Consider the following 22,108-nt stretch of genomic DNA (forward strand, 5'->3'; position numbering starts at 1 on the left):
TTTTTTTCCCTCTCCCGTGGTCTCCCTCCCTTCCCGTCTGGGGCCACTTGGAACAACGTTAGCGGTACTGTCACTGCACGGACAAGAAGACACACGTCAAATACAGGCGTGCACGGTTTTCTGGTGATCTCGCTGCACGCCGTCTCTTTTCTCGGGCAATCTCTGTATCACCCTGCATGCCATCAACCCCTCCGTGTGGTATCCGTCTTTCTAGCTTGCTCTTGCTACTCCATCTTTTCTCTCTGCCCCGCCCCAGCCCTCTCTTTCCCTTACATCGCACCTACGCCCCGTCTTTGCGCCTTTGCACCTCATAATGGCTGATAAAGAGGGGAGCCTCTCTCACGCAAACGATGCCGCCCGGGACGCATACCAGATTGGACTGAATTACGAATCTCTGCCGTCGCCCTTTCTGGGGAACGGAATCAGTAGTGGCAACGGCAACGGCAATGGCAGTGGAATTCGCAACGGTGACTTCACATATAACCCCGGAGCCGTTGGTAACGGGGTCAACAGTGGCAACGCCCTCGACGCCAACCGCCCACAGTTGAGCCAGCATGGGAGCATATCGGCGACTGATATGAGTCTCTCAAACACGAACCACAGTAATCTCAGCGGCACCAGGTATCCAGTCCAGCAGCAGCAGCAGCAGCAGCAGTACTCTACAGGGATCCAGTACCGTGGTCGAGTTGTGCATATACCGCCCGAGCCAGGATATCTGGGTCCTCCCACCGCTGGTGTCTACAATAAGGCGTACTCCATGGGAGACTCGCAGGTGCCAGTCTCCTGGGTAACTCACAACTACAACCAAAACATAGTGCAAGCACCGCCCTACATATCTGCTGCATCCCCTTCGCCTTCCCCACCTGACTCTGCTTCACATATTGTCAGCGGTAACGACAATGCTAACCAAACAGAAATCAACCCCTTGAAAAATGGCCGACGACCTGGAAATATCAGAAACAGCGAAGCCGGCCTGAACGCCGAGCTTCATGAGAACCCTCCTGTCTTTGACTTCATAAAGCAGGCATCACATACTCACTCGAACCAGGGCAATGGGAATATGACGAATATGGCTAGGGGTGTCATGAACTCACAGGAGGGTGAACTCCCCTCGCAAACCCGTAACAACACTTTCACGGTATCTACAGCTGCTCCAAGCAGTGCAGTTGCTACTCTTCCTAGTACAACGGGTAATGCTAATTTCCAGTTCAGCAACCCCAATTCCATATCAAGTGGCTTGCCTGTGTACCACCACCAGCATCACCCCCATTACCAAGCCTCTCAAGAACTGAACCGCCCCTACTATCAAGAATTCCAGTCAGCCCACCCAAACCATCGCCCGTCAAACATTTCATTGAATCATTCACAACAGCATATGCATCATCACCCTGCTCCATCACAACCACAAGCAAATCATCACATCCATCAGCTGAAAAATCAACTCATACCAGCCTTTAATTCTCCTTCAACATCATTGGAAAACTCTATCAAAAGCTCCATTTCTTCCCATAATGTGCGGATGCAGCCGATACAGCAACAATCTCAGATACATGTCAGCAAGCAGCAAATGCTTCTTCAAGAGGCGCAGCCATTTGTGCAGCAGCACTCTAATCCAACGCAGACGCATAACTACAAACAAAATCACAACCTCAGTTCTACTGGTCGGAAGATCATCAAATCACCAGCTACTCAGATATCAAATATAATAAATCATGATGTTCCTGCAGTTAGCCCCATTAACTCAACACGAAATTCAAGATCAAGTATTTCCAGTTTACTCTCAGATCCTATACCGGAGAAAATCGATAATCCTAGCTCAAAGACTCCAAGACCATTAAAGGCAGAGAAGATCGCAGTAATGGCAGATGACTTACATAAAATAGGAGAAGCAGATGAATCTGAAAAAGTTACAGAACTAGAAAGCGCTGAATTAGACAAGAGCATCAAGTTGAATTCCAATTTGATATCAAACGACAAAGCTTTGCCAGATTCTAAAGCACGTGATGGCAATGAAACGCCAGTCAATGCAGTGGTGCATCTAGATCCATTCATCACTAGTTCACCAGCAGACAAGTTTATTACAGCTCTACCTGTTGATGAATCATATGACACGAGTTTGAACGAATCAGTCATCCAAGCCAATTCAGTTGCAACAACTAAAACAAAATGCGAAAGTAAGGTAACTCAGAAAATACCTGCTAAAAGAGGAAGGAAACCTAAAAAAGTCAAAACCCAAGTTCTTGTCGTTAGTGACAGAAATAAGGGCAATAAATCAGAAAATGAAACGGAAGCGGCACCAGAAAAGAAGAAGGATGGCGTAACGGACCCCATTAAGGTTACGGAAAAAGAAGAAGCTAAAGTAGATGCAAGAGGTAACGAAAAGGACCGGCAATTGTTCAAGAAGACGGCCTCCACGTCAAAGTTCATTACACTGAAAATCAATAGCAATAAGCTAAGGAATATTTTAGATGCTGCTACGGAATCAACGTTAACATCCTTACCGCCCAAATCTGGTGACTCTGAATTACTGGTTTTAATAGAAGAGAGAAGCCCGAAAGAGGGCAATACCATCAACAACGAGACTATCGAAATGACGAACCAGCAGCTAGTACAACTTCAGCAAAATAATAGGCAGCTAGTTTCTCACCTTGATGACATCAAAAAGGCATTACCAGATCTTTTTCAACTCAATGCCGAGAGTATTCCCCATCTTCCAAAAGGGTACGTTCCATTAATCATGGCTCCTAATGGTTTGCTGATTCCAATGGAATATATCAGTGTGGATCCAAGGGAACGGAAGGTTTCCATAATGCGCCCTTTGTGGGAGGCCACTAGTGGTGCTACTGATGCTGATTCTTTAGCTAATGGCATTTCTACAAACGCAATCGATGAAAACGTGGAAGAGATCGAAGGATCGACTAGGAATGGCAGGAAGGATTTTGGGTTTGACAATGCAGATAAACTTGCATCACTACAATTGTATTTATTTTCCAAAGAGGCTAAGATGAACATGAATAAGGTTGAGAAAGTAAGAGGTTGCAAACGATTCAGGAAACAAATTAGTTATTACGCTAGGCTCTTAGAAAGAGAACAAATGGGATTTATAGAAAACTACAGACAGGAGAGAAACAAATGTCAGAAAATGCTAAACCGTCTTGAATCTGGTGAGGAAATGACAGATACGGAGAAAGACCTTTTGGAAAAGAAAGATTACGAAATGTTGAGGGAGGAGATTGCAAAGAACTATAACGATGAACACAATTATTTGAGTTATTTGGACCATGTTATCGAGTTGGAGAGTATACAATGTCTTGACTACGCTGCTCGGCTAGTAAAGTTGAAAAACTACTTGAACATGGAACGAGTGAGGCTGGAGCGACATAAAAACCGACTGTGCAGGATCAACACGAATAAGAGCCACAGCATCTGGAAAAGGTATGTGAAGACCGGTGGGAACCGGGGTCGGAGGGCCAACGTGGAATCCAACAGCAGTTGCGGAAACAACTCGAACTCGAACACAAACTGGAACGTGAACTTGAACCTGATTTCGCAGAACGATTTCATGCTACTCACGAACCCGAACTCCAGGGCGTACGGGACCTATGTTTTGAACAATTCCATGGACAAGGGGAACGAGAACCAGAGCGAGATTGTGGAGCTTGTGGAGTACTTGCTTCCGGAGAAGTCCACTTTGCGGGAGCTGTACAGGGAGATGAAGCGGCTGGAGAGCGACAACCACGACAGGAACGCCAAAAACACGTCTGTGAACAGCGTGCAGAAGAACGACATGATCAGCAAGTACGGGTTGAAGGAGTCGAACAGCTCCACGGGGAACCGACTTTTGCGGGAGTTGCAGATCGACGGGATGAACGTCGACTTCCACAAGAATGACCGCGTCGAGCGGAGGGGCTCTGGGCAGCGCAAGGCCCGCAACAGCGTGAGCAGCTGGCGCCACGGCGGCCACGGCGGCCACGGCGCCACGAGGAACGCCCACGCCGGCAGCACAGACCTTTCTGGCGTCGCCAGCGAGAACCCCGACCTCCACGACGGTGAAGACACCCCAGACAGCTGCCAGGGAGACTACAGCTTGAGGAACGCCGCAGCCGGCATCAACATGCTCCGGGAGCGCAGCGCCAGCAGGAGCGATGAGCAGGACAGCGCCGAGCAGGAGGCCGGCGCCTACGGCGGTCTCGTCGACTTGGCCGCCGCCGCCGGCAGCCCTCCGCCGACCGTCACCGGCACGGGCACGGGCACGCGGAACGTCTTGAACATCACCAGCTGTCTCGACCCGACCCTGCGGGACGTCGACCGCGTCAAGATGCTCAACCTGAACACCGAGGAGATCGGCCTCAGCTTCACCCGCGTCTACGGAATGCCCAAGGGCCTTCGCCCGGACGAAGTCGACGCCGACCTTGCCTACCTGCGGAGCGCCCTGCACTAGCGGGCCCTGCGCTAGCGGGCCCTGCGCTAGCGGGCCCTGCTCGTCTCTTTTTAGCCTTGTGTACTGCCACCTCTAACTCTCGTCTACATGTTCCGTAGCCATCACCATCACCACTCTCGCCACACCCCCGCGGACGACTGCGCAGACGCGACTCCCGCTTTCCGCGGCAGACCGGCCGAGCAAGCTGGCGCGGGGGGCGGAAAGCGCCCACGCGCCTCGCTGCAGCTGTTACCCGGCCGCCCGCAGCCAGAGGGGGCGGCGGAGAGGGTTTGCAGACAGGGTTAGGGGCGGTGCAGGGCAGCAGGCTCTGCTGCGTACACGCAATGCAGCAGCGCAGACGGATGTGTGTGGCGGTCTGAACAAGAAACACAGACGTGTAGTGCAGCAGGCGCTGGCTCTCTTCGCCACCCCCACATACACAGGCTGGAGCTCCCGAGGACCGCCGCCCGGTGCCGCCAGCGTCGCCGAGCGGTTGACGTGTTTGGAAAAAAACCGACGTCGTCGAGCTGCGAAAATGGCGAAAATGGCGAAAATGGCCAGGGCGAGCAGGGCGGGCTGAGGCAGGAGGAGCAAGAGCGGGAGCGAGAGCGAGAGCAAGAGGGTGGGTGAGGAGTGTGTGAGACTGATGGAAGGTGTGCTTGCATTGAATTTTCGTTGACTCTGTGAGGTTTTACGAAATTTTTCTTCATTTTTTTTCATCTCCCCTTCTCTTCTCTGCTGCTTGAGGTTGACTCTTTTCCTTCCGGGTCGTTTTTCTCTCTCTCCTGTTGCAGAAACGGTTTCGAACATCACCAGAACACCACCCACACACACATAGAACAAAATGGCTGAAGAAGAACACAACTTCGAGGTTGCAGATGCAGGATCCTCCCTGACCTTCCCAATGCAATGTTCTGCATTGAGAAAGAACGGTTTCGTCGTCATCAAGGGCAGACCATGCAAGATTGTCGACATGTCGACCTCCAAGACCGGTAAGCACGGTCACGCCAAGGTCCACTTGGTTGCCATCGACATCTTCACCCAAAAGAAGTTGGAGGACTTGTCTCCATCCACCCACAACATGGAGGTTCCTGTTGTCAAGAGAAACGAATTCCAATTGTTGGACATCGACGACGGCTACTTGTCCTTGATGAACAACGACGGTGACATGAAGGAGGACGTCAGAGCCCCAGAAGGTGAGATGGGCGAAAAGTTGCAATCCGATTTCGACGACGGTAAGGAATTGATTGTCACCATTGTCTCTGCCATGGAGGAAGAAGCTTGTATCTCCTACAAGGAAGCTCCTAAGGGCAATTAGGGAGGCGGTCTGGCTTGACCTGTCCATCCGATGCTCGTCGTGGTAATAAACTAATAATAATCGTAATCATACATCCTTTTTGAGAGAGAGTATATAAAACAGAGAGCAGCGTGCATGGCTGGCGGGCTGGCGGGCGGAACAGGTGCAACCTCCTTCCCCCTCCTGCCCCTCGTCCTGCCTCTGCCGTCTTTTCTTTTCTTTCTTTGATACAATATAATGTGTATATTTCCCACTATAGTATATATGCACCTTTATTTGGTCCAACCACTCCTCTGATGGCCCCCTCACATCCGGCCAAGCTGCGCCAGAACCGCCTCCGTCTTGGTCGCAACCAGCTCCCCGTCCACAAACACCAGGTCGAGCACCCGGTGCATCTTGTAGAAGTTGAACACCAGGTCCAGCTCGCTCACCGTGTCGAAGTACCGGTCCAGCAGCTGCACAAACAGCGGGATCGCCTGCAGGTACAGCAGCCCGTTCTCCTCCCGCCCAACGCACACCACAAAGTACAACCCGTTGTACTTCTTGAACACCAGCTGCGTGTCTGCCCCGAAATCCACGCTGTTGCACGACCGGAACTGCAGCCGCCGCTGGATCAGACGGTGGATCCGCCCTATCGTAGCCCGCTGCTCCGCCACCCCCGTCCTCTCGTACCATTTACTCATCCGTACCTTACCCTGTCTGTTCAGACACACGATATATCGGGCCGCCATTGTTTTATGTCTCGATCTACTCACGCACCACGCACCACCGACAATCGCTATGCTTTTCGCCACCACTCTGTCTGTCCAATTGTGCTCTCCACCCCTTCTGTGCCTCCTCAAACACCCATTCCCCGTCCCGCCCTTCATCCTGCTGCCCTGGCTCCCTCCGTCTCTCTCTGTCCCTGCCCCTGCGCCCTTTTCCTTATCTGTCTCCACCCATTTTGGGTCGATCGACTGTGGTCCGGCCCCGCGACACTTGTTTTGTCGCGCTACCCAAGACGCGCTCGCGAAAATTTTTAGGAGCCGCATCAGAAAACCTGAAACTTTCACGCAAGAAAAAAGAATAATGGAAAAAGCATCAAAGTGATTTTTTTTTTTTTAGAAAACAAGGGAAAAGCGAAAAACAAAAAAATAAGCAAGAAAAGACAACGAGGCATCCACGATTTCCGTTCTGGAGATGATAATAGTATGCCGGAAGGAATTTTTCCAACTGCCGTGTTTGCTCTGCTCCCTGCCGCTGGTTGGTTCCTCCGTGCGTAGCTATCTGGACCTAGGCTGGATTTCGTGTCTGTCCTTCCTGCATCGCCGAGTGTCTGTGCCCCTCCGCTGCTGCCCCTCCCGCCCAGTGCTCTCTGTGTCTGGTGTCCGCCGCTATCGACGCTTCTGTTGCACGCTTCGTCTCCGCTGTTTGATCGATCCGTCTTTTTCACAAAGAAAAACGAAAAACCTTCCCCACCGGTCAGATCGTGGGCTCCATCTCCTGTCCGACAGCACAGCACCGCACCGCACCGCACACGTTCCTGCTGACCACTGTAGGCCACGCCGACTGCACCGCCCCCGCCGTCCCGCCACCAGCACTGTGAAATGTCACTGGTATTTGACCAAAACAGCAAGAGCAGAAAGAAAACCATCAATCCTGTGATTGAAAACCTACTGAAAGAGCCCATCTCTTTCCAACTCGCAAAGTACCCGGACAAGGTGTCAATCAAGCCGTCCAGCTACACCGTCTTCAAGGGCTACAAAAAGGGCAAAACCCCAGACGCCTCCGCCGCTGCCAGCCCCGAGCCCAACACACGTCCCGAACCCGAAAGAATGACTCGTCCAAAGTCACTCGCAGAGGCGCTTGCCAACTACGCAGGCCAGAAGCCGGCTGAGGACGCCGACTCCGGTCAGCCAGCCTCGAAGAAGAAAAAGGCCAGCACCCCTAAGGCCGATCAAAAGCAAAGACTGAAAAAGTTGTTGCTACAGCAGTCAAAAGGATCAGATGCGATCACCAGCGAAGAAGACGAGACCGATGAGAAAGTCCGCAGCACGGACGAACCCGAACTTGCTGAGATAAAAAACGAAGAAGAAGACGACGATGAGGATAACGGCGATGAAGACGAAGATGGCCAAGAGGAAGACGACGACGACGACGAAGACGACGACGAAGATTTCCATACCGCCGAATCCGAAGAAGATAACGACGAGGAGGACGATGATGATAATGACGGCGAAGATGAGTCTGTCTCCGACGAGGAAGACAACGATGATGGAGAGTCAAACAACAACGACAATGAAGAAATCGACGAAGAGTCGTTGCGTGGGTCTTCGGATGTAATCGATCCCCTCAAAAAAGACTTGAAGGAGGACACTCTAACCAGCAAAGTTTTAGACAACCAACCAGTCGACACCCCGCCAACCTCTAACAACGACGACGATGAGTACAACGACAAGGCACAGCTAATCAATACCGAATATCCAAATCAAGATTTCTGGGATTTAAGCGAATCACCAAACGATCATGGCACAAATGATCCTAAAAGAATAGACAAAAGCTGGGGAGATTTCATAGAAGGTCACACCTCTCTTGGCTTGTTGAACCATGGTGTCACATGCTATATGAATGCGGCTGTACAATCTATGTGCCACATTCCTTCCTTAACGCATTACCTGATTGACGTTTACAAGGGGAAATACGATGATAAGATAGCTCCAGATTCCGTCACGAAGGTATTGGCATCCACCGTTGCCAAAATGTACAGAATAGGCCACAACAAGAAAATCATTTATATCAATTCCAAGAAATTATGCAAGCGATTGAATGACATCAATTGCATGATGTCTGAATGGCAACAAGAAGATTCCCACGAATATTACATGTCCTTGATGTCAAGGTTACAAGAAGATTCAACTCCAAAGGGTGTCAAGTTGAACAAAAGCATTATCTACGATATATTTGGTGGGCTGCTAGATCAAACGGTTACTTGCAAAAATTGTGGTCATATCTCGACAACACAACAAGAATTTTACGATCTATCTTTGGGTCTAGATAGCCGGAAAAAGAGAACCAGTCTAATGGTCGATCCTCAACAATTGTATCAGTTGAGAGACCAAATTGAAAAGTGTGACTCTTCTTCTAAGGAAGCAAAAATCCAACTATCTAAGATATTGCAACAAAGAATCTTACTGGCTCAAGAAGAGAGTAACGACTCGAAGTCTCCGGAACAGGAGGAAGAAAATAGCTCCAGCAATGGTAAGAATACACAGGAACAGAATGAATCTCGAGATAAGGATCAAACTCCGGGACAGAAGCAGGATCAACTATCAGCAGATAAACCAAATTCCCACCCACAGTCTCAATCATCACAGCAAGAACAGCCGTCTTCGATGGCTCAAAATGCTTCTCGGAAATATTTGCTTGAAAATTCAATAAGAGATTTCTTCACTCCAGAAATCATAAAAACCGATAAAAGAGATCAATCTGGCTATGTATGTGAAAAATGTAACATCAAAACAAATGCTATCAAGATTTCCACCATCCAAAGGTCGCCTGAAACGTTATCTATCCATTTGAAAAGATTCAGGTTCAATGGGCAACAATCCCAAAAAGTTAAGGCCAATGTGAAATATCCCGAGATTTTGGATTTAACGAGCTTTACAACCGACATGTCGACACCAACAAGATACAAATTGACTAGTGTGATCATCCATCAGGGGCGCTCTGTTTCCTCTGGACATTATATAGCACACTGCAGACAGCCAGATGGAACATGGGCAACTTACGATGATGAGTATATTAACAAGATTCCTAGAGCTAGTGCATTATCTGATCCGGGTGCTTACGTTCTAATATATGAAAGATTAACATATAAGACTGCGAATGGTGAAGTTGATGAAGACAAGCTTGTAAATAACCTAACCACAAGGAAGAGGAAGAGAGTAGAGTCCGGTTCGAGCTCACCACTCAACCCCAAAGCTCATGCCAAAAGCAGACGAAAGAAATAAGTAAATGTTGAACAAACATTGTAATGCGCTTGGTAAAGTAAATCAAGTAACGATATACAGCATCAGAAAACGAAAGAGTTTCCACTTTCCGCCCTGAACTACACTTGTTCACGACAGTAAACGAATCCTTGTTTTTCTGGAAAATTATTCATCTAAGTTCATAAATATAAATAATAAATACGCATATTTATATATCTATGTATATTCATGTGGTGCCATATGTACATGTAATCGAATTCCATAAAGGTCATTACAGAACAACCTGAATACCCAAAGTCCTAGCAGTACTGATGACGCTTTTGCACACATCCTTCAGCGGGATAGAAGCGTGTGTTTCATCGGATTTCTTGATCTTGGCAATCTCATAGATGTGTTTCAAACTGATGGTTCCCAGATAACCCTGCTTGGCAAACTTACCCTTACCCAATGTATCAGAACCCTTGTCCTTACCGATCACCTGAAGGAGCATCCACGAGGTCGTCGGACTTCTTGTCACAAATGTGAACGTACGATCTGGTCTCACCGTAAGTTTTACTGGGATTGGAACATCAACAGTGTAATGTGCTGTACGGGCGTTAAACTCTTTACAGAAATCAATGGCCTTGATACCTTTGGAACCCAATGCTGGACCAACCGGTGGAGTAGGTGCTGCTTTACCTGCACCGACAATAAGCTTCACTGACACATCTTTAAGTTGTCTGGACATGGTTGTATTTGGCTGGAGAAAGTATCTGTTTTGCAAGAAGCCGTGCCACGATGTTTCTGACAATACTCTTGTCCAATCACATCCACTTACCTATTCCTGTATTCCATGTCGACTCATGTAAGTCGTTCTTCGCTCTTCTCGCACTCGCGGAGAAAAAAAAGGGGAAAGTACGCCGATCGGCGAAATACGAAAATAAACAGCTTTTGAGATAAAGTCTATAGTAGTGTCTTGGGACCATCAGACACAGGGAAAAGATGGTGTGGAAGGGTTATACAGTGAGAAACAAAAATGGTAGGGAATAGGGTGAGGAACAAGAGGATAACAGTAAGAAAAAAAAGACAAAAAAATCAGAAAATTTGTAAACAGGAATAATTGGAATGATAACGGGAGAGATGAGATAGCCTTGATGGACTCGGGTAAATACAGAGTCGAGCAAAGCTCTTGGGATAGCAGTGAAATAAACGTAACCAGCGTTCTAGAAGAAAGAGGAGAAAAAGACAAATTGGGTCAACTGAAAGAAAAAGAGCGATGGTGACAAACTGCAGAGAGCCAAAGGTTGATGATGATGGTGACGGTGGTATTGATGATACAGGAGTCAAATATGGGTAGGAGCGTCTATGTTCAAATAAATAAATTATGCAGTCCAATTACTTCTTTCCAGCTGCCTTTCTCTTTGCCCTTTCGAGAGAGGCGATGTGCGCAACACTCTGGTCCACTTGGGTGTGTTCGTGGTCATTGGCAGGAATCAATTTGCCATCGCAACTCGATTCGCCGTTTTCATCCACCATCGCACACATCTGCACGCTTTCCAACCACGGATCTTCAAAGCATTCATCAACGGTGATACGGCACGCTGGTGCCAGACGGACCATCTTGCTGATTAAAGGACGCACTTCTGAACTGAGGGCGTTCAAAAGACGTTCTTCCCCAATAAGGTTGGATGTATGTTTGGCACCGTCTTCCGTTGTCACATTACCGCCATCCGTGGTGTTGCCGACAGTGGCGATCTGCGGTGTTTCCACCTCATGTGCCTCAATGACTTCTGTTTTCAACACAGGAATAGTGGTACTTGAATCATTCAACTCGGCATCATATGAAGGAGGTTCGGGTATTCTTTTCAACAACTCTCCAAACGTCACACCAGGTTCTCTGCATGCAAATGCCTTGAAACTGGCGTCACTCAATTTAGGGATTTTCCATGGGAACTTCTTTAATATCATACAGCAGTAGATTATTGCAGTAGACCAAACGTCGACTGGTCTTGGGTCGTAGGTGTTGAAGACACATACCTCCGGCGCCAAATATGGATCAGATCCCACAATTCCGGTCGCCTCAATCAACATATTTGAGAATGGATACTGGTAAACCACTGCAGATCCGAAGTCAATAATCTTGACGATACCATGCTTATTGATGACACAATTATCCAACTTCAAGTCTCTGTGGGCTAGACCAATGGAGTGAATGTATCTCAGACCATTCAAGATCTGTTTGAAACAGCAATTCACCTCCTCTTCAGACATCTTGTTGGACATAACAATTGCGAATAAGTCATAATCACAATATTCCATCACTTGTACTAATCTATCGTTCTCAAAACTGATTTCAATAGTTTCTATGACGTTCGGATGTTTCAACGTTGAGCCAATACAATATTCACTGGTGATTTTCTTTGTATAGTCTCTCTTGTTTTCGGTAACAAATTTTGCTCTAAACTCTTTGACTGCAAAAACTTTCTGATCTGATAGTCTTTTAACAAGTTTAACTTGGCCACCGGCACCGGCGCCCAAGCTTTCTCCGAACTTAACGTATCTTTTGCTGAAGGGGATCGAAGTAGAGTTCCCACCAACAGACAGGTGTTGGGTGTAGTTGCTGCTAGAGGATGCCGGTGAGGATGAAGGTGGGTTGTTACCTGGAGAAGTACCGTAACGACGGTATTCATGAGGTGATGATCCTTCTCCGTATATTGAGGTTGACCCTGGACTGTGACCGATGAAATTCGGGTTTCTGAAATGAGTCGAATTGGGGGTATTGGATAGAGTCGACAGCTGAGAGATCGATCCAGCGCTGACGGGTGGAACCTGGATTGGAGTGTAGCTGTTACCGTTGGTTGTGTTTGAAACAGAGCTCTGGCGTTGGGAGCTTAATCCGGCACTCAAGTTCGAAACTCTTGGGGATGAGGGTGGAGCATTTGAGATGGAGGCGGATCTTTTGAAAAACCTTCTCAAATCGGCCATTGAGGAATGTCTGGTTGACACAGATGAGTTACTCTCGTTGCTTGACTGGGAGGAGGGTGAATGCAGGTCGTGTTGTGGTGCGTTGTTTGCGGAGTAATTGCTCATGTTGTTGTTGCTACTGTAGGTGACCGGTGACGGCGGGAGGCTGTCGAAATTGGTTGCTGTTGATCTTCTGGACTTGGAGAAGAAGTTGGCCAACGAGGAGGACGATTTGCTGTTGGTGTTCACCGAGGAGGACAGGCCACGGGCCTCGATCTTCTGCTTGGAGACGACGAACCTGGACTCGATCTGGTTGGAAGCGACGGTAGGCGAGGACAACTGCGTTCCGGTGATGAACTGCCCGTTGACAGGCATGTTTGTGAACGAGGACGAGCTCGGGGTGCCCGAGGTGGATGGCTTGTGGTTGCCCGGTACTGAGTAGGGGATGCTCGAGGAGAGCTGCGTGAACGAGTTAGTTTGCTTGAAAAGCGACGACGTCGACGGCGAGTTCTTGAACGATGACACGGATGTCTTGGAGCTATGGGAGAGCAGCCCCGGGTGGCTGTTCGTGTGAGTGAAAACTGGGATCGCTTTCACGGTCTTAGCGGCGCTGTCGCCGCCGTCGTACGTGCCGGCCGACAGCGGTGGCGTCACCGTGTCCGGAGACGTCCTGGTACTGCCGCCGGCGTCGTCGGCCCTCGTCGAAATGACGGCCCCGTAGCCGCCGACAGTGCCTGTCTCCACGTCGCTGTCCACGTCGCCGTGCACCAAGATCGTCGACTGCGGCTTCTTGCTCTTCGCCAGCCGGGCCGTCAACTTGCTTGGCCTGTTCTGCTGGCCGCCGCCGCCGCTGCCGCCGCTGCCGCTGCTTCTCGGGTCGTACGTGTGCTCGTCGATCTCTCCCTCGTCCGGCGACGTTCCCACCGACACCGCCGTCGTAATCGTCCCGTTGTACGAGTTCATGTGTGACGACGAGTCCGACGTGTTAATCTGCAACGAGAGCGGCGACGACGGCTTCTGTTTCTGTTCGTTCATCAACTTCGTCAAGGAGGACACGCCTCCTGCTTTTTTCTCTGCCTGCGAGTTCATCCTGTGCCAGTGCTTGCTCCGGCTGTTGATCTTTCTCTCTGCCTCTGCTGCAGCTAGGACTCTTCTACTCCTCGGACCTCTATCCCCACGCCCCGTGCTCTTGTGCCTCTCCTTATTCCCACTTCCTCCTCCTCCGTCCATGCTATCTCCCGTCTCCTGCCCGCCCTCTCTCCCCAATCGCCCCAATCAGTCCAATCAGCAGCGCCCTCCTCCCTCCTTCGCCCGCACCTGCGGGAGCGTGGGATTTTCGGCGCGATAACCGTCTTTTACGGTACGGAAGATGATGAAGTTCCATGTTTAACGTTAAACAAGTGTGTCTACTGGCGTCTAGGACGTTTGTACGAGTAATTGTTGCTGCTGCTGCCGCCGCCGCCACCGTAGTAGTCATTGCCACCATGGCGACGCTTGTGGGCAGCGTTTCCAGAGGACGAGGCGGAGGACGAGGAGGAGGCCGGCGGCGGAGGAGGGGTCGCCGGCGGTGGCAGAGGCTGCGGCAGCTGGCCCTGCTTGCTGTCACGGCTGCCGCCGTTGCCGCCTCGGGACGGACGTGCTGGAGGTCCACCGTTGTACTGGGAGAAGGACCCGCTGCGCTTGGTGCTGCCGCTGCTGTTCGGACCAGTGGCGGCGCCCGATGGAGGATTGCCATAGTAGCCGGCGTCACGGCTGCCGCTGGCGGCGCCGTTGCCGTTGCCGTTGACGGTCTTGTTGAAGAGATACTGGCCTCTGTCACGGCGGTCTGGCCGCTCGGCGCGGTCCTGGCCGGCGTAGTATTGGCTCTTGCTTCCGTACGCCGAGGAGTTCGGACCCGTGGCGTAGCCAGCGCTGCCGGTGGTGTCATGGTAGCGCTGGGGCTCGTTGCGGTACCGGCCCCATCTGCCGCCGGAGTTGCTGTCTCTGCTGTCTCTGCTGTCTCTGCCGTCTCTGTTCTTGTTTGTATCTGCTTGGCGGGCCTGGGTGGTGGCCGCTGACGCAGCCGGGCCGGAAGGGCTCCGCACAGAGGAAGGAGACTTCGGCAGATTGTTGAGTCCTACCCGCTTTACATCTTTTGATGCAGGCGCCGCAGGGGTCGCCATCTTCCCAGGTTGCTTCCCATCCTTCGCCGAGGACTCCTTCTTCGAATTGGTCACAGCGTCCTTCTTGGCTTCGGGCTTCTTAGCCTTACCTTCGGCTTTAGCATGTGACTTGCTCTCGCCAGTTTTGCTTTCAGCAGCTTTGTTTTCAACAGGTTTGCTCGTAACCTTGCTCTCGATCTTGCTATCAACGTCCATTGTATCGCTGGACGTGGATTTGTCTCCCGCTGACTTACCTCCAGCTGTAGAACTGTCTGCCTTGGCAGGAACCTCAACTTTAGCAGGCGTCTCGTCTTTGGCAGGCGTCTCGGCTTTAGCAGGCGTCTCGGCCTCTTTCTTCTCCTTTTCTTTCTTCTCCTTTTCTTTCTTCTCCACTGACTCCTCCTTCTTGCCACTCCTCGACATCAATCCAACCAACCCATATGGCTTTACAGAACCAGCTTTATTTGCCTGCTCGGAGGCAACTTTTTCTCTCTCTTTCTTCTCGTCCTCCAATCTTTTCTTCTCCAGTTCCTGAAGTCGTTGTTTCTCGGCTTTGTCTTTTTCCTCCTTGGCCTTCATTGCCTTCGTTTTAGCCTCTTCTTCCATCTCGTAGAACTCCCATACTGAAATGAACTTGCTCTGCTTGAATTTGATTAACCCTATCAATGCTCTAGAAGCTAGCTTGATGTCGTCACGGGAATCTTCGTTCGCAATCTCCTCAAGTTTGCCCGTTAATAAATCTGCTAACTCCTCGACGACTGGGAAGTTCAACAGAATGACTTTTAACAATAAAATAGCATTGTTTCTGGTCGTGTAACTTGTAGAGCCTAAGGATTTCATAATCTGGTCAAAAAGTTTTTCATGCCACAAGTATAGCAGCTTCCGGTAAGCTTCGTGATCCAAATTTTCATCTAATCTGTTTGACTCTTTTTCATATATCTCTGGGTTTGCCCACCAGTCATGAAGTTTCTCCAATGTTAGCTGATAAAAAAGGGCAAGGTTTTCTGTTTCCATCGTGGTGTTGATAAATAACGTGACCGGTAGAATATCTAGCGTGAAAAATTTTTCCAAAACTACCTTCAATGAATAACCCGGAACTTCGAAGGTGTTCAGAAAAAAAATGAATTTGGAGACAAACACAGCATCAAATGAAGAATGCTGAAGTCTTGGTAAGGCACAATACTCTAAAAATGTTAATGCACGTTTATCGGCATTCTCTTTAAGATCGTTAGGACTTGCAGTTGCATCATCCTCAAACCACTGGCTCTTTTCATTTTCCAGCCGTTCCGTCACAAGCTTAAAGTTAGATTCATGAATATTCATGTCTTCACGAATATGAGTAAGGATAGACGTCAATTCATTGCTCTTTTTCTCTAATGCAAGTGCCTCCTTCGGTGCAAGTTCACGCTTTTGCTGTCTCAACTTCATGTTAATACCAGTAATCTGAGATTTGAGATCGGAATACTCCATCATATACGAAAGATCGTTGAAATTGATATCGTACAATGATAATTGCCAAAAGGTAATATAAAAGCCAGAACTCAGTGAGCTCCAATCTATCTTAGACATGCTCTTCTCAAATGGAATTTGAAATTCTTGAAAAACACTCTTGCTACTATTCCCATTTGTCTTTATTTCCTTCGACCATTGCGTTCTCCAGAGTTCAAACGCCCATTGAGGCTGAATCTTATAATCTTTGATAAGTGAAACAACAGGTATCATGTTGCTCTCAAATAATGAAGTATCTAAATGTGACTCTAATGCTTCAGTAAGAACGTGAATTAATGAAAAAACTTCATCACACTTTTGGTTAACGAACTTCAATGGTTTATCATCTGCTTTGTCAATCAAGCTAGTAGGAAGACGGCACAACAAAACAAAGAGCTCTGCAAATAGTTTGTCGTGCACCAAAGTCTCAAGAAGTTTTAAACAACTTTTGACACAGTTCTCACGATTATCTTGAATCCCCATATATGCGAATTTTTTGAGACTAGTTTCTGCATTCATTCTCATGATTTGCTTGGTTGTCAAATTTGCAATGGATTTAATACCTGTCATCGAATCTAGCAACTCTTTCACAACAGACAAAATATTGGTGTCCCCCTGTGTCAAACTCTTAACAATATTCAGTAGTATTGGAAATAGCTGAAACGATTCAGGATATGATTTTCCAAGATTTCCAATGAATTGAGAAAGATTAGCAAACCAAGGTGAGTAGTTCAACCCATCGCTTTGAATGGCCATTCTATTACTATTCAACTTGTTTAATATTTGGAATGTAATAACATCCCATGCAAAATCGTTGAAAAACTCAGAAGCTTGGCAAACTAATTCGATCAAACTATTATAACTTTCAATATGAGAAATAAAGGCATTTGTAACTGCTAAACAGTTAACGGAGCATAATTTATTCAATGAACGACTAACTACTTGGACGTTTTCAACAGATAATCGTTTTAACAAATTCCTAGTCTTCTTTTCTGCTGCTTCGTAGTTCAACTTGGTGATAGGATCTCTTTTCACGCTCAATTGGTACTCGCCGTATAAGTTGTATCTCGTTTCTAATGGATAGTGTGAGAGTAAAATATCAAATGCTTCATTAACAAGTGGGATATTATTTGTAAATGAAAGACATGGGAATATGTAAAGTCTATAGAATTGGAGCCAAAAATTTGAGTCTTTAACGCCTGATTCTAAAGCTTTTTTCATAACCCTAACTAGCTTGTACATTAAGTTTGAATTCCTAGAAACTTTTTGTCTATTAAATGAGATGAATTGTATTGTGAAACTTAAAAATTCATCAATTGTTGTCACAGGTATAGGGCCCATTTTTGTACTTATGATATCATTTGTTGAGATATTCAAATTATCAACGAATTTGAAATAAAATGCGGATACTACTCTATCTACTAAACTGTTCAATTTGTCTGCCGCTGGATCAGAAATTAATGGGATCTGTGGATACTGGGTTAAAACCAGGAGTGCTTCATCAATCATTTCATACTCAATTAGATGTTGTAAAAAATCCATTTTCCTGAAAAACTTGGCTTTCTCTAAGATGGAAACTTCAGGAACTGGTTCCGGCTTTGATTTCAACTCTTTCGATTCATCATTTTTTGAGTTTGTATTTTGCATTCTTCTATCATCATCATCCTCATCGTCAGAGTCGGGTACTAATGGTGCTGCCAATGCAAGAGCAGATGCACTGGATAGTTGTGATTTTCTCAAAATTTCTTTTTCAGTTGCATCGTATAGTTCAGAGAACTCATTGTTTTCAATCAAATTGATTGAGCTTGAATCAATTAGTGAGAAATCATACGGTCCTAAAGAGTTGTATATTGAATCGAATTCTAAGATTTTATGTTTGATTAGCAAAGTGATTAGTTTCAATTCCTTACATTTGATACCAACGTAATTTAACAAATAGTCCACTATTGTAGTTTGCACGGATGTATTGTATTCGCTTAAATTCCACCATGGCGATTGCTTTAATATGGACAGAACTAGTAGCTCATTTTTTTCTAAGTGGCCTGATAAGATATTGAGCAAAAGAAGGAAGCATCTGCTATTGTCAAGGTTAAATTCTGCCATGATTCTATTAAGTACATCAGTCAATACACTAATGTGAGCATGATCTGTTGGCTGTAGATCTAAATAAGAGAAAACTTGTGACATAAACTTTGCATAACCTTCACTTGCTTCATGTAATGAAGAATAACTATCTACAGAAAAGATGCGGTTTTTTGCATCATTGTACTGATATTTTCCATAATCAGGGAAGATTGCTTCTGATTTGAGTATAAGTTTATCGAGATGCAATATTTTGAACCGGGTATCTACTGAGCAATCTTTGATAAAGATGCTAATGTTTTTATTCATCTTGAATGCTTGGGCCAAAAGGATGAAATTTTCGGATTCTTTTGCTCTTGCCTCCACTTGATTAATATTGGCTATAATTTCAGAGAGTAGCTGTAAGAGCATTGAACGGGAAACTCTTTCGGGATATTCCGAAACTGAGAGCAGGATTTCATAAAAGACATCTTCAATCTGAATATCTTTGGTGGATATTTTGGATATAAGAGTATTTTTCAGCGTTCCTGGAACTTGAATGAATTCGTCTGTGATATATTTCCAAGGATAGAAAAGTGAGGTTTGGGGCTGGGGGGAAGACTGCAAAGATGTTTCCGCAGGTTCGCTTTCCATTGGCTCAGAGCTCATGTTGCAGCAGCGGTGATGTCCCTGTTGAGCCGGCGTGTTCGGGGGAAAGAGCTTTCAGAAGTGATATCTGACAAGGAGAATCAGGTGTGAAGAGGTGGCTAGCACGAGCATGTTTTTCCATACTGGCTCTTTTTCAATTTCCGATTGAGCGCTGCTACGATATGTCTTTTTTAGAGAATGCTGAAACGGATCTTGAGGTTGTTGGTAAGAAATTGGTGGGGGAAGAAGACAAGAAGAGAGCTAACGACTGGTACTTCACAAGCGTAAAGATAAAAATGGTATGTGTGTGGGAAGGAACGAGTAAAACAAGAAAAAAGAAAGAACAATACTAACATGCGGTATCGGTGCTGCAGTCAGATAAAACGAGGGAAAAGCAAATGTACGGGGCGTTGAAGAGCAAGTATGTTGGGCTAGGGGATGCCGATACGACGCGGAAAGAGTTCATCAGCAATGTGAGACGAGATACATATGCCAGCTTGATCGGACACGACTCGTTGTTGGAGCACCTGAGCGTGGGGCTGAACAAGCCAAAGCAGATTGTGCGACACGAGATGATTGACAAGATGGCACGGTCTTAGGAAGAGCAAAGGCTATCGGTTTTTATAAATGTGTATGTATGCATATCCTTGGAATACGAAATAGGTCGAGTTTACAATAAAGTGGCGATAAGCGTAAATAAATGTGGGTGGACGGGAGGATTAAGCCAAGAGTGGGGCCTGGTCAGAGGCGGAAGACTGTGTTTCAACCTGTCTGATGGCGTTGTTGAACATGTATAAGACAGAGAAAACAAAGTCGATGCCAGAGATGGTGAAGGCAAAGATCCACTGGAGGGCAACCAACTTGGTGAACATCTGGTAGAAGCCGACGCCCAACATTAGGAAACTGGTGGAGATTCCGACGGACCAGTCGGAGTAGAACACGAGCAGGGCCATTGGAACAAGCAAGAACTCCCAGATGAAGATGTTTGCTAAGAGGCGGGGCACCAGCGATTTGTTGTGCGAGTGGAAGAGGGCTGCTCCGTTCCAGAAGACCGCGTAGAGGGTCCACGAGAGCGGGAAGCCTGTGACCGGGAGGTGCACGGTCAACCAGTCGGGGATGTTTTTGATGGCGATTGTCTTGTGGGAGAAGTAGAGGGTGAGGAGGTTGAGGAGGTTGACAAAGACGAGGATCTCGGCGATGACAAAGTGCTCCTTGGCGAAGAAGTAGCACCAGAAGAAGTGCAGCACGTTGAAGAACGCAAAGTGCGGGCCCACGATGGCAATCAGGTTGGACTGGTTCGAGGCCGACACGTTGCCGTTGAAGAGCGTCTTGGCGATGAAAAGGAACTGCGCCAGGAGCGTCACCCCCCAGTAGATGGAGGTGACGATGATCGAGGAGCTGAAGGGCGTGACAAAGTGCTTCGACGACTGTGCAGGGAGCAGGTAGAAGAGCGTCGCAAACACAGAAAGGGCGAAAGACGCCGAGATGGTGACCTTGCTAGCAGTGAGCCCGGACGACATGATCGGTAGGCTGTGGGGAGGTGGATAAGATGCCGAACTTCCCAACACAAGCCAGCCAGACCACCATGAAGGACCCTGACCTGCACACAAGAGCAGGGGCTGATCCACGGCCTGTTATATACTGCAGCCACCCTGTTGCCGCAGCCCCGTACCCCGAGGTTTCCAGCACTTGCCATCTCTGCCTGCTTCCTTCCTGTCATTCACCACCGTGGCCCTCTTCCTGTCCCTACATGCCGGACACAGCCCACTTTCCTGCCCGCAAAGCCCCAACTCCGGCCACCGTGCGTCACGTGCACAGCCCACCCGCCAGCCCTGCTGACCTAATCCCGCCGACGCGTCGCTGCTCCCGCTTTGTCAGCCAATGCCCCCCGGCTTCCCTCCGCCCTCCGCCCTCTGAGCCTGCTAACCCCTCGGCTACAACGCCACCACTCGTACCGGCCGCAACGGGCCGGCCCAGACGTTGTTCCGCGGCCTCGGCCCCACGCTATGTCCGCCGTTGCGGGCGCGCGCCCTATGTCCGGAAGCCGGGCGCCTCGTTTCGTTCCGGCTTCCCTCCGAGCCACGTTGATTCGGCCCAGTGGGCTATCTCCCGTCTGAAGGGCGACCACCCAACATTAGTAATGGGCTCATCTCCGTGAGCCGAGAGATGATAGCTGTGGGGGTTGTATAAGAAGCACACGGGCTGCCCGTTGTGATGAGAGATGAGCAGAGACGTGTGTGGTGTAGCTGTAGCCTGGTTCTGGTCCACCACCACCATTACCACTGTTGTAACCCACCGCGTGGCGATAGAACGCAGAATTAAACCAGACATGAGAGCCTTCAGGAACACGCAACTACGAAGAGACATACTGCAGAACTGTCTCTCGATAACACAGAGCAGCAACGGAAACAACGCAGCAGCCCCGGCAGCGGGTATGGAGGTCTCGCCATCCTGCACGGTGAACCCAGACCTCGCTGACGACAGCCTCTTCAACTCGGCCTTCCACAGCGCACACGCCCGGCCTGAGCAGCCGCCCCAGCGCTTCCTTGTCCACGACAGTACCTTCTACTCGCAGGCGCAACTCGACCGCATGAAGAACTACATGGGCAAGCTGCCACTGCAGAGAGAGTGGATCAGATGAGCCGGCGGCGGCAGGTGAGGCTGGATGGGCGAGTACAGGACTCGCCAATGCATCCCGGAAAGGCCTTCACAGGGACAGACAGATGGCTGAGCAGCAGACGGCGCCGCGGGGGCGGTGTGTCCGGAGCAAGACTGGTCGACATGTCGGCATGTCGGCATGTCGGCACGTCAGCATGAGAGACGTCTGGAGGTTGAGTTTATACTTTTTTGATGACCTTTTTTTTTAGACCAGAGAAAACCCTGTTTTCGGGTTAATATTAATAATAATTATACTTATCCTATCAATAAATGCATTCTATATATACAGAGTAAAAAAGATTATATAACAAAATAGAATAAGGCTTAACAAAAGAGTATCAGAGTCTGGGGTGCATAAAATAAGAGGGGTTGGGGAGAAGTCGCTGTTAAGATTCGTAATTAGATAATAATGGCAGAAGTTTGTCGAAAGGGCTGGCTCAAGCATCTTTCTTGGCCTCCTTGGCGGTCTCGGAAGCCTTGGCTG

At 48.3% G+C, this 22,108-nt stretch overlaps 12 protein-coding genes across 12 annotated transcripts; 6 read left to right on the plus strand and 6 right to left on the minus strand.

The window, feature by feature from the left end:
• Positions 1-88: 88 nt before the first annotated feature.
• PICMEDRAFT_111269 (hypothetical protein) lies at positions 89-4,784 on the plus strand. Its single transcript, XM_019159757.1, has one exon. It carries the CDS (start codon positions 314-316, stop codon positions 4,439-4,441), a length of 4,128 nt encoding a protein of 1,375 aa, XP_019018440.1. The 5' UTR covers positions 89-313; the 3' UTR covers positions 4,442-4,784.
• On the minus strand, positions 4,619-5,383 carry PICMEDRAFT_15296 (hypothetical protein). Its single transcript, XM_019160756.1, has one exon. The coding sequence runs from the start codon at positions 5,228-5,230 to the stop codon at positions 4,670-4,672; it is 561 nt and encodes a 186-aa protein (XP_019018441.1). The 5' UTR covers positions 5,231-5,383; the 3' UTR covers positions 4,619-4,669.
• Positions 5,265-5,738, plus strand: PICMEDRAFT_71411 (hypothetical protein; the record flags this gene model as incomplete). The annotated part of the gene is made up of 1 exon (XM_019163912.1): positions 5,265-5,738. The coding sequence occupies one exon, from the start codon at positions 5,265-5,267 to the stop codon at positions 5,736-5,738; it is 474 nt and encodes a 157-aa protein (XP_019018442.1).
• Positions 5,739-6,022: 284 nt separating this feature from the next.
• Positions 6,023-6,448, minus strand: PICMEDRAFT_71412 (hypothetical protein; the record flags this gene model as incomplete). Its single annotated transcript, XM_019163913.1, has 1 exon — positions 6,023-6,448. One exon carries the CDS (start codon positions 6,446-6,448, stop codon positions 6,023-6,025), a length of 426 nt encoding a protein of 141 aa, XP_019018443.1.
• Positions 6,449-7,303: 855 nt separating this feature from the next.
• On the plus strand, positions 7,304-9,706 carry PICMEDRAFT_71413 (hypothetical protein; the record flags this gene model as incomplete). Its single annotated transcript, XM_019163914.1, has 1 exon — positions 7,304-9,706. The coding sequence occupies one exon, from the start codon at positions 7,304-7,306 to the stop codon at positions 9,704-9,706; it is 2,403 nt and encodes an 800-aa protein (XP_019018444.1).
• Positions 9,707-9,956: 250 nt separating this feature from the next.
• PICMEDRAFT_71414 (hypothetical protein) lies at positions 9,957-10,412 on the minus strand (the record flags this gene model as incomplete). The annotated part of the gene is made up of 1 exon (XM_019163915.1): positions 9,957-10,412. One exon carries the CDS (start codon positions 10,410-10,412, stop codon positions 9,957-9,959), a length of 456 nt encoding a protein of 151 aa, XP_019018445.1.
• Positions 10,413-11,080: 668 nt separating this feature from the next.
• Positions 11,081-13,687, minus strand: PICMEDRAFT_23531 (hypothetical protein; the record flags this gene model as incomplete). Its single annotated transcript, XM_019162310.1, has 3 exons — positions 11,081-12,324; positions 12,403-13,190; positions 13,512-13,687. Coding segments are annotated over 3 exons (2,208 nt in total), but the record flags the coding sequence as incomplete, so codon positions are not given.
• Positions 13,688-14,034: 347 nt separating this feature from the next.
• Positions 14,035-18,987, minus strand: PICMEDRAFT_71416 (hypothetical protein; the record flags this gene model as incomplete). Its single annotated transcript, XM_019163916.1, has 1 exon — positions 14,035-18,987. The coding sequence occupies one exon, from the start codon at positions 18,985-18,987 to the stop codon at positions 14,035-14,037; it is 4,953 nt and encodes a 1,650-aa protein (XP_019018447.1).
• A 350-nt stretch (positions 18,988-19,337) lies between these two features.
• Positions 19,338-19,565, plus strand: PICMEDRAFT_32546 (hypothetical protein; the record flags this gene model as incomplete). Its single annotated transcript, XM_019162776.1, has 1 exon — positions 19,338-19,565. A coding segment is annotated over one exon (228 nt), but the record flags the coding sequence as incomplete, so codon positions are not given.
• A 120-nt stretch (positions 19,566-19,685) lies between these two features.
• PICMEDRAFT_71418 (hypothetical protein) lies at positions 19,686-20,486 on the minus strand (the record flags this gene model as incomplete). The annotated part of the gene is made up of 1 exon (XM_019163917.1): positions 19,686-20,486. One exon carries the CDS (start codon positions 20,484-20,486, stop codon positions 19,686-19,688), a length of 801 nt encoding a protein of 266 aa, XP_019018449.1.
• On the plus strand, positions 20,132-21,344 carry PICMEDRAFT_111427 (hypothetical protein). The gene has a single exon (XM_019159761.1). It carries the CDS (start codon positions 20,516-20,518, stop codon positions 21,122-21,124), a length of 609 nt encoding a protein of 202 aa, XP_019018450.1. The 5' UTR covers positions 20,132-20,515; the 3' UTR covers positions 21,125-21,344.
• PICMEDRAFT_178219 (hypothetical protein) lies at positions 21,188-21,913 on the plus strand (the record flags this gene model as incomplete). The annotated part of the gene is made up of 1 exon (XM_019161762.1): positions 21,188-21,913. One exon carries the CDS (start codon positions 21,188-21,190, stop codon positions 21,605-21,607), a length of 420 nt encoding a protein of 139 aa, XP_019018451.1. The 3' UTR covers positions 21,608-21,913.
• Positions 21,914-22,108: the final 195 nt, after the last annotated feature.

The sequence above is a fragment of the Pichia membranifaciens genome, assembly GCF_001661235.1.
Source record: "Pichia membranifaciens NRRL Y-2026 unplaced genomic scaffold PICMEscaffold_2, whole genome shotgun sequence".
Classification (NCBI taxonomy): Eukaryota; Fungi; Ascomycota; class Pichiomycetes; order Pichiales; family Pichiaceae; genus Pichia; species Pichia membranifaciens.